Source organism: Pelophylax lessonae (genome assembly GCF_965119305.1).
Source record: "Pelophylax lessonae genome assembly, chromosome: 2".
NCBI lineage: Eukaryota > Metazoa > Chordata > Amphibia > Anura > Ranidae > Pelophylax > Pelophylax lessonae.
In genome coordinates, this window is record NC_138769.1 from 750,854,678 (window position 1) to 750,866,392 (window position 11,715).

Genomic DNA, 11,715 nt, shown 5'->3' on the forward strand with positions numbered 1-11,715 from the left:
GCAGTGTCATGGCTGATGGTGGGATCAAACTTCCTCCTGGTTGTTGCAGGCTTCATGGTGAATGTTCCTCTCTCCACAGGTCTCTCTTTCATAGGGCGAGGAACGGTATCCATCTCCTCATCTGGGGAATCTGCAGAAAAATGTAACTTTCTTCCATCCAGAGGGGTTTCCAGCTCAGCGATGAACTCCAACATGCCAGTACCCCCCTCAACCTCCTGCTCAGATGTTCCACATTGCTGCTGCAGAGGGAGGGAGACAGAGGCCTCCGCCATTGGGGGCTCAGCAGATGTCTGAGGTGTTGAAGAGCTGGGCTCATCCTCCGGGCCCACTTTCTCACTCTCTGCTGACTCTGTCGGTACCTGCATCTCTTCACTGGCTGGGTCACTCTCCATGCTGGAAACGGCTCCTCTCCTCATACGGCTGAAACGTTCCTCATTCCTGTATTTCTCCTTAAAAGCTCCGCTACTTTCCTTCAGAGAGCTCACCAACTCTTTCTGCTTCCTCAAAGCTTGTTCCAAGTCCTTTAATTCAGGCCTCAGAGCCGGTCTCTTCTTACTGTACAGTTTGGCACAATACAACTTTTTCTTTTTAAATTCAGTTTTTAAAGCTGCCAATTTCTCCTCCTCTTTCTCAATCCTTGTCAGCTTGTCCACAATCCTCCGTCTAAAGGTAGATAGGGATTCACCCCTCCTTGGGCCGAGCTCCATGTCTTCCATAGGCTGAGGCCTAGTCTCAGGCCTATCCAGGGGGCCCCCGCCGGGGTCCTCCCCAGGATCCAGCATCCCTCCTGGGGCAGAGAAACAACTCTAGCCCCTGGCTTCTGGAAGCACACGAGCTAAGGAATCAGCAACCTCACACCTCGCTGTCAGGGAGTGGAATGGCAGTTTCCCACCATCCCTGTGCTGAGTTCCCGGGTCTGTACCCAGGCTGTGCCCATTATGAGGGGTCCCCACCATCCCTGTGCTGAGTTCCCGGGTCTGTACCCAGGCTGTGCCCATTATGAGGGGTCCCCACCATCCCTGTGCTGAGTTCCCGGGTCTGTACCCAGGCTGTGCCCATTATGAGGGGTCCCCACCATCCCTGTGCTGAGTTCCCGGGTCTGTACCCAGGCTGTGCCCATTATGAGGGGTTCCCACCATCCCTGTGCTGAGTTCCCGGGTCTGTACCCAGGCTGTGCCCATTATGAGGGGTCCCCACCATCCCTGTGCTGAGTTCCAGCGTCTGTACCCAGGCTGTGCCCATTATGAGGGGTTCCCACCATCCCTGTGCTGAGTTCCCGGGTCTGTACCCAGGCTGTGCCCATTATGAGGGGTCCCCACCATCCCTGTGCTGAGTTCCAGCGTCTGTACCCAGGCTGTGCCCATTATGAGGGGTTTCCTCCATCCCTGTGCTGAGTTCCTGGGTCTGTACCCCCGCTGTGCCCATTATGAGGGGTTCCCTCCATCCCTGTGCTGAGTTCTTGGGTCTGTACACCCGCTGTGCCCATTATGAGGGGTTCCCTCCATCCCTGTGCTGAGTTCCTGGGTCTGTACCCCCGCTGTGCCCATTATGAGGGGTTCCCACCATCCCTGTGCTGAGTTCCTGGGTCTGTACCCCCGCTGTGCCCATTATGAGGGGTTCCCACCATCCCTGTGCTAAGTTCCTGGGTCTGTACACCCGCTGTGCCCATTATGAGGGGTTCCCACCATCCCTGTGCTGAGTTCCTGGGTCTGTACACCTGCTGTGCCCATTATGAGAGGTTAATTTTGTTTATTGGAAATTCTTACAAACAACAACTTATATACAATAAAACATAATAAATAAATTATAAATAACATATTTACAAAATAATTGAAAATAACTATACAAAACCAAAAACCAAACAAGAACATAATAAATAAACCAAATTGCACACAGCATAAACCCTACGAGAGAGCCGGACTAAGGAACATCACCGTCACCATGCATGGAGCCTTTTATCAAAAATTATATTTTATGACTGATTTTCAGCTGATAACATTATTGGTTGCCACTTTTAACGGATAATTGAGGCAGCCGTTTCTTAGGCTGACTACTCTCTCCCCCTGGAGAACCAGTGCGCTTCACTGCACCCTGCGACTCATCATCCATGGAAGATTCTGTACTCAACGAGTCCCATTCATCATCATCATCTGACAGGACCCCAAACTTATTTGTCAAAGGCAAAACCTCAGGACTGTGGGTAGCTGAACACTTTTTTTTCCTTCTTTTACCCTTCCTCCTTTTCTCCTCCAACCATTCCACATCATCTTTGGACAAACTGGAAATAACAGTTTCCCCACTCTTACCCTCCCCTTCATCCCCACTCTCCCTTACCTTATCTACCACCAGGCCAGCCTCTTCACCATTCTCCCCACTCCTCTGCACCCCATGGTCCCTAATAGAAGCCCTGCAATGTCTAGGGGGGGGGGGGGGGACTGGCATTGCACTTGATGCCCCTGCCTCAGCACCTCTTGCCGCCTCTGCAATTTTGGAAGACATAGACACAGAAGGATTGGACACATTCTCAGTAACCGATACCTTACATACAGACTGGGAAGACACTGACACACTAGGCAAATGCACAGACTGGGGCGCCACAGACTTGGAAGACACTGACACACTGGGAATTGGCACAGACTGGGGCACCACAGACTGGGAAGACACTGACACACTGGGAATTGGCACAGACTGGGGCACCACAGACTGGGAAGACACTGACACACTGGGTATTGGTACAGACTCGGAGGGAATCGCAGGCACCCCAGCTGCTGAGCTCTGATCATCCTCCATGTCCAGACGGAAGAACTCTCTCATGAGCTCAGGCTGGTTATGCATTGCCTCAGGACACTGACTATAAGGATGCCCAACCGCATTGCACAAGTTGCACCTTATAATATTGCAATCTTTTGCCAAATGCCCTAAATCCTGACACAGAGAGCATTTCATTACTGGACAGGAGGATGCAAAGTGCCCTTTATCCCCACACTTATTGCACAGCTGGCTGGCCTGGATAGAATATGGTCAGTCTGTCCCTCCCCAGCAAAGCTGAGGATGGCAGATGCTGGATGACATTATCAATGACTCTTAGCTTTAGCTGCACAGACCATCCCCCCGTCCATATTCCTCGATCATCCATAATTTTGTGTAAGGGGCTCAGGATGTCTCCATATCTCCTCAGCCATACAGATAAATCCCCTTGTGGAATGGACTCATTGCGCACAAGAATCGTCACCATTTTAATAAGTGGCTGACGTGACACAACTTTGGGGATGAGCCCTTTCCAGTCCGGCAGGCTCCTACACACATGCTCATATTTCTCCCAAAATATGTCCAAAGACTCCGGACGGATAAAGGACAAAGCATACTCATAGGAGCCGGTCGGACTGATCAGGGCAAAGATATCTGCAGGTTTAAAACCCATCTGCAGAATCTTATCCACCACAGCACTCCTATATGGGGGAATACCTTCAGCCTCCCATCGTAACTGTGCAACATTCCTCCTTTTAAATAATGAGGAAGATAAAACATTTCCATGCTCCTTCCCTGCTTGCACCCCCCTCCCAAATCCTTCAGCAGCACCAGCATAGGTTTTCCTCCCAGAAACACCACCAGTAATTACAGCATTGTCTTTAGACACAGACACACCTGATGAGGAGCCTGAATCAACCCTTGCAGTCTTTGGAGCAGCAGAGACAAGACCCACCCCCTCCCCCTTCTCTGAGCACTCAGCTTCTTTCCTGGGTTAAATCACAGCCTTGTCTACTGCAGACTCCAAAAAAGTTATAGTACTACTGCTCCCAGCATCTCCTCCACCATGCTCAGGAACAGCCACTGTATTTGGTCCAGGCAAAGCCTCTGCAATGTCCGTGGTGCTCCTCTCTGCAGACTCTTCAACCAGAAGCTCACAGTTTTTTCCAGTTTTCTCACCACTTGCATTTAAAAGTGGAGTTTTTTCAGCAGGTGCATCAGGTTGCACTGCATGCTGCACATTGTCTATGGGTGTGGGCTGACAGCCCATAGCACTACAACCCTCAGCAAGCACATTGTCATTAATAAAGTTCATATCACCACCTTGCACACACACTGTACCTGCTTGCTGTGATACCTCTGCAGTGTCATGGCTGATGGTGGGATCAAACTCCCTCCTGGTTGTTGCAGGCTTAATGGTAAATTTTCCTTTCTCCACAGGTCTCTCTTTCACAGGGCGAGGAACGGTATCCATCTTCTCATCTGAGGAATCCGCAGGAAAATTGAACTTTCTTTCATCCAGAGGGGATTCCAGCTCAGCAATGAACTCCAACATGCCAGCAGTACCCCCCTCAACCTTCTCAGATGTTCCACATTGGTGCTGCAGAGGGAGGGAGACAGAGGCCTCCACCATTGGGGGCTCAGCAGATGTCTGAGGTGTTGAAGAGCCGGGCTCATCCTCCAGGCCCACTTTCTCACTCTCTGCTGACTCTGTCGGTACCTGAATCTCCTCACTGACTGGGTCACTCTCCATGCTGGAAACGGCTCCTCTCCTCATACGGCTGAAACGTTCCTCATTCCTGTATTTCTCCTGAAGTGCTTCACTGCTTTCCTTCAGAGAGCTCACCAACTCTTTCTGCTTCCTCAAAGCTTGCTCCAAGTCTTTCAATTCAGGCCTCAGAGCCGGTCTCTTCTTGCTGTAGAGTTTGGCACAATACAACTTTTTCTTTTTAAATTCTACTTTCAAAGTTGCCAATTTCTCCTCCCCTTTCCAAATCCGCCTCAGCTTTTCAACAGTCCTCCGTCTAAAGGTAGACAGGGATTCACCCCTCCTTGGGCCGAGCTCCATTTCTTCCATAGACTGAGGCCTAGTCTCAGGCCTATCCAGGGGGCCCCCGCCGGGGTCCTCCCCAGGATCCAGCATCCCTCCTGGGGTAGAGAAGCAACTCTAGCCCCTGGCTTCTGGAAGCACACGAGCTAAGGAACCAGCAACCTCACACCTTGCTGTCAGGGAGTGGAATGGCAGTTTCACACCATCCCTGTGCTGAGTTCCCAGGTCTGTACACCCGCTGTGCCCATTATGAGGGGTTCCTTCCATCCCTGTGCTGAGTTCCCGGGTCTGTACACCCGCTGTGCCCATTATGAGGGGTTCCCTCCATCCCTGTGCTGAGTTTCCGGGTCTGTACACCCACTGTGCCCATTATGAGGGGTTCCCCCCATCCCTGTGCTGAGTTCCTGGGTCTGTACACCCGCTGTGCCCATTATGAGGGGTTCCCTCCATCCCTGTGCTGAGTTTCCGGGTCTGTACACCCACTGTGCCCATTATGAGGGGTTCCCCCCATCCCTGTGCTGAGTTCCTGGGTCTGTACACCCGCTGTGCCCATTATGAGGGGTTCACTCCATCCCTGTGCTGAGTTCCCGGGTCTGTACACCCACTGTGCCCATTATGAGGGATTCCCACCATCCCTGTGCTGAGTTCCCGGCTCTGAACACCCGCTGTGGCCATTATGAGGGGGTCCCACCATCGGGTGATTTTTCGATTCCTTATCTTTACCATCCTCAGATCTTATCTCACAGTTGGAGTTAAAGCTGATTAGGAAATCCCCATCCAGCCATATGAGGAGAAAACAGAAGCTGAATGCTGCTGCAGGCGGCAGATAAAACATTATGACTTCCTGGACAGGAAATGTCCATTTAAACACGGCAGGGATCATAAATTGCGCTGGCCTTCACCGGGATCCACCCTGAGCCTCCTGACTGCCAACCGGGAGACTTCCGATGAATTCTCAAACTTCAGCCAAAACAGGACAGAGCTGGGAGGGATGAGATCGGCCAGTCAGCTTTTTAGAGCTGTGTGTGTCCCCATTAGCATTCTGGTCTAAATATTCATGGGGGAACCCATCATTGAGGAAGGGTCTGGGGCAGACATCAAGGAGGACCATGTGCAAAAAAAACAAAAGCGTAGGAGATGGAAACTTGAACATAAGAGACAATTAAAGTGGTTGTAAACCTCTGAAATTAAAAATGAGGAAAGCGTATCCTTCTATAGTGTGTACAGGGCAGCCATCAAAAATTTTGGGTCCCCTTACACAGCTTTAGGCCTGGGCCCCTCCGAGCCTGACCACCAACATGACACCTGCAGATAAAAAGGTACAACTTATGCAGGAGGATTTGTTTCATCTCTGTGTATCACTTGAGACCAGTCATTGCACTGGGGGTATGGAGGGTATACAACCACTTTAACTACTTCAATATTGTATTGGTGTCACCAGTACAGTACAGTGACATCATATAACGGGTGTGGGGTGATCGGGGTGTCACCAGTGCAGTACAGTGACATCATATAACGGGTGTGGGGTGATCGGGGTGTCACCAGTACAGTACAGTGACATCATATAATGGGTGTGGGGTGATCGGGGTGTCACCAGTACAGTACAGTGACATCATATATAACGGGTGTGGGGTGATCGGGGTGTCACCAGTACAGTACAGTGACACCATATAACGGGTGTGGGGTGATCGGGGTGTCACCAGTACAGTACAGTGACATCATATAACGGGTGTGGGGTGATCAGGGTGTCACCGGTACAGTACAGTGACATCATATAACGGGTGTGGGGTGATCGGGGTGTCACCAGTACAGTACAGTGACATCATATAACAGGTGTGGGGTGATCGGGGTGTCACCAGTACAGTACAGTGACATCATATGACTGGTGTGAGGTGATCGGGGTGTCACCAATACAGTACAGTGACATCATATAACAGGTGTGAGGTGATCGGGGTGTCACCAGTACAGTACAGTGACATCATATAACAGGTGTGAGGTGATCGGGGTGTCACCAGTACAGTACAGTGACATCATATAATGGGTGTGGGGTGATTGGGGTGTCACCAGTATGGTGACATCATATAACGGGTGTGGGGTGATCGGGGTGTCACCAGTATAGTACAGTGACATCATATAACGGGTGTGGGGTGATTGGGGTGTCACCAGTGCAGTACAGTGACATCATATAACGGGTGAGGGGTGTTCGGGGTGTCACCAGTGCAGTACAGTGACATCATATAACGGGTGTGGGGTGATCGGGGTGTCACCAGTACAGTACAGTGACATCATATAACTGGTGTGGGGTGATCGGGGTGTCACCAGTATGGTGACACCATATAACGGGTGTGGGGTGATCGGGGTGTCACCAGTACAGTACAGTGACATCATATAACGGGTGTGGGGTGATTGGGGTGTCACCAGTATGGTGACATCATATAACGGGTGTGGGGTGATCGGGGTGTCACCAGTATAGTACAGTGACATCATATAACGGGTGTGGGGTGATTGGGGTGTCACCAGTGCAGTACAGTGACATCATATAACGGGTGAGGGGTGTTCGGGGTGTCACCAGTGCAGTACAGTGACATCATATAACGGGTGTGGGGTGATCGGGGTGTCACCAGTACAGTACAGTGACATCATATAACTGGTGTGGGGTGATCGGGGTGTCACCAGTATGGTGACACCATATAACGGGTGTGGGGTGATCGGGGTGTCACCAGTATAGTACAGTGACATCATATAACGGGTGTGGGGTGATTGTACTACTCTGTGGAAGTGATCAGATTTTTTTTTTTACACATTATAATTGTTTATATCAGTTAATTTTACCGTCATAAGTAACCATTTTTACTGAATGAAACAGATTAATTCAGTGTGTTTTGTTGTGATTAGCTGTGATTGGCCCTGTCTGTACCATGTGATCACTGTGACCAATCACAGCTACCAGCAAAACTGTACACAATGAATGGCATGCATGGAAGACATCCAGTGTTTGCAATTTTCAGAAGAAGTGCTGTGATTGGTCACAGCAGATCACATGGTACCAGCAGCAAGCCGGTACTCTGATCAGTCATCGGCTGTGTCTGATAGACTCAGCCAGTGAAAGATCGCGCCGCAGCGCTACTCCAGGGCCGTGCGTGAGGCGCGTCATTGGAAGACGTCACATGATGTCAACCCGGGTTGATGAAAGTGGTTAAATAAGAAATACTCAAAGTTTGTCCCACCAATAATCATTCACAATTTGCCTCTTTTTAATTAAAAAAAAAAAAAGGTTTTCCCTGATTACCTCCCTTACTGCAGTGAAGAAAGATATCAGAGATAACGGTTATAATATAACGGCCCATCTCATACAATATGCTTACCAACCACAATTTAATAAAATAACCCCCGCCCCCCTTCTCCCTCATTCTAATTCCCAAAGAGACTTCTTGATGAACATTCTACAATGGCATTTTTTCTATGGGAATGCAAAAACCCTCTAGAAGGAAGTCAAACGCAGGTCAGAAAGGACATCGACCTCGGGTCAATGAATTCTGAAGGTTATCTGAAACATTTAAAATGGTTATCATCGATTGAAGGCCCAGTCATATCATTGCAGAACCCTAACTCAGGTATCTTCCCTTTACTGGATCTTATTATTTATATACAGGCCCGGGACAAGGCAAGGGCAGGATGAGCAGCTGCCCTGGGCACAATGGCTTACTGTAGGGATGTCATGCCATCAGCCTAGGGATAATTAATGTTATTGGAACTTGCAATACCAATATTGTCCACAAGATGCCACTGTGACAGGCTATTGTTGGACAGTACTTTATGGTATTTCTTGCTCTTTATCACTGGGTATTAGTTCCACCTCTCTCTGGAAAATCTCCATTTTAGACCTCATGGACACAAGCCAGGCAGCATCTCATGTTCCTGTGGGAGTTTCCTGAACCTTTCTAGGAAGCATCGCTGGTATGCCTATGAACTGTTAGTTATATACTCAGTGCATTTCTCGTTTATGTTTATATACTGATTGTAAGCTTTATCGGTTTATTTCCAGTTTCACCTTATCAATCCTATTTGCATATCCATTCTATCTGACTTATAACCTGTTTCATGTGACCACCATTCTTTCACTGGAATAAAGCCTTAAGTTACAAAAAGACTGGTTATTATAGGATTGAAGGTTTAGCTGTATGTTGAGCTGCACACACGCCTGGGGCATACGTGTAGTGAGAACAGAACAAGGGATGTGGGCGCCTTCCATCTGTTACAAGGCTGACATGAGTAATGGCAATGGCTATGGCGCACTACCAAAGCAATCTCAAAGCCTGAGCGCTGTCACGTGGCGGAGGAGTGGCATTATTTTTCTCTCTAGACTCGGATTGTTAGCCAAGGCTGGTTATCTCTGTGGGGGCTTTAGAGGATCATCTTTCAATAGACCCCTCCAAGTGTGTCCTGCCTTGGTTTGGTAACAGGTTCTGTTTAAATACACCCTACAAACATCCATAGTGCCTACGGTGTACTTATAGAGGTATACGAGTAGCGGCACGCTGGAACGGAGTGGTCCACTTCTGCAGTTGTTGCCCTATAAGGACCATACATCCTGAAAACTTTAGTGATGTCACCAGTGATGAGCTGAACTGGCCTGAGATTGGTTTGGCAGGGGCTTGCCGAAATTTACAGAGGTTTGGATGCAAACTTGAACCCAACAGAAATCGATTGGGAGCTGAATCTGTCAAATTAAAAATTCCCATTTTCCGATGTAAAAAAAAAAAAAACACAGGGGTGGGGTGGGTGTGTGTTCACTACTCTGGGGTTCCAATGCAAACAAAATTGTGAGAGGTCCTCTAAAAATCTGTAAAAGTCGAATAATCTGAGCATACAGATGGTCAGGAAAAGGGGTTGATGACCATGCACCCCCAATCCTGAACCACATGACCTTAACATGGAGGGTGTGCCTTGCCAGCCGGGACCCCCTTGACAAAGCACCTTGTCCCAATGTTGGTGAGGACAAGGGTCTCATCCCCAGAACCCTGGCACGGTGGTTGTGGGGGTCTGAGGGTCTTGGAATTGTGAAGTTCCTGTCAATAATAAGAGGGTCCCCAAATACCACCTCCCACAAGTAAATGAGTATGAGTTACATAGTACCCCTACTCATTGAAAAAAAGGATGTCACCTAGAAATAAGGACATTTTGGGCAAAAAGACAATGCATATGTTACTGTGTACAAAGTGAGTAGGCTCAAGTTTTAAGCCCTTCCAACTGTTAGCACAATTTTGCCACACCCACATGTGTGTCCTAATTAAACTGAAATGCGTAATATAATATATCTAAACCTCAAGGTTACCAAGCTGGCTGATATTTATCGTATTTCCAATCACATCGCACATTTCTGAAAGACACGATGATGAGAGTTTTTGAAGATTAGAAGATGGAAAATCTTAATAAAAATTTGGCAACAGAAAAAGTAGCAATCAATAAATGTAGCATAGCGGGTACAGGTTATCATTTTATTGTGTGACAAAGGCTCAATCTTTATTTGTAACCTGACAATGTAGCACAGTCATGATTCTGTGCCTGATCTGTTTGGTCCTTATTCCGTATATCAGGGGGTTGATGAAAGGAGGCAGCATCAGGTAGACATTGGCCAGCAGAATAATGATATAAAGAGGAACGGTCTTCCCAAACCTCTGGACCACAGATGAGAGGACAACGGTGAGATAGAAGACAAGGATAGCACAGATATGGGAGGCGCAGGTACTGATGGCCTTCATCCGGGCCTCCCTGGACTTTAACCGGAACACTGCATGAAGAATTAGAACATAAGACCAGGCTATGAAGACCAAGTCAACGGCCACTACGAGAAGAGCTACCGCTAATCCATAAATACTGTTTAATGTAGCGTCAGAGCATGCCAACTTCACCACCGCTATGTGATCACAGAATGAGTGATGGATGACGTTATTGTCGCACAAAGATAATCTTGTGAAGAGAATTGGTAAGGGCATCACAGCTCCAACGCCCCTACCGAGAGAAGCCAAACCAATGAATAAAATCCCATATTTGGTCAGCATAGAAGTGTACCGCAGAGGGTGGCAGATGGCAACATAGCGGTCAAACGCCATTGCGAGCAGTATGGAAGATTCAATGCAGGCGAATGCATGGATGAAGAACATTTGGGTCAGGCAGGCCTCGTAGTAAATTTCTTTGTAGTCTATCCAAAGGATGGCCAACACCTTGGGCGTAGTGGTGCTGGTCAGGACAAGGTCTACGGAGGACAGCATGGAGAGGAAGATGTACATGGGCTCATGGAGGCTCCGGTCTAGTCTGATGATGAACAGGAGAGTCAAGTTTCCTATCAGCGAGATCATGTACATCAAGAAGAAGATGAAAGCTATGGAGACATAAGAGGGTTCAAGACCAGGAACTCCAAGTAGTATAAAATACGCAGGGTGGGAGGAAGTCATGTTCAACATTTGTTTTAGATTTGTGGTCACCTGTAAACATAAAAGGGTTTGTGAAATGATTTGATTATTTGTATCTTTAAAAAGTGAAGCCCTATTAAATGATCTTATTTGTCTTGGAGACCTGAAATGAGATAAAATTGAGGAAACCACGCACCCATATCATCTTATTATTATCTGAAGAAAACTACACACCCATACCACCTACTTATCTGAGAAAAACTACACACCCATACCACCTTCTCATTGTCTGAGGAAAACCACACACCCATACCAACTACTTATCGTCCGAGGAAAACTACGCACCCATACCACCTACTCATTGTATGAGGAAAACCACGAACCCATATCACCTTCTTATTATCTGAAGAAAACTACACACCCATACCACCTACTTATCTGAGAAAAACTACACACCCATACCACCTTCTCATTGTCTGAGGAAAACCACGCACCCATACCACC

The 11,715-nt window shown here is 48.2% G+C and overlaps 1 protein-coding gene across 1 annotated transcript; it reads right to left on the reverse strand.

Annotated features, from left to right (window-relative positions):
* Positions 1-10,314: 10,314 nt before the first annotated feature.
* On the reverse strand, positions 10,315-11,262 carry LOC309547891 (olfactory receptor 52K1-like; the record flags this gene model as incomplete). The annotated part of the gene is made up of 1 exon (XM_082247893.1): positions 10,315-11,262. One exon carries the CDS (start codon positions 11,260-11,262, stop codon positions 10,315-10,317), a length of 948 nt encoding a protein of 315 aa, XP_082104019.1.
* Between the last annotated feature and the right edge of the window lie 453 nt (positions 11,263-11,715).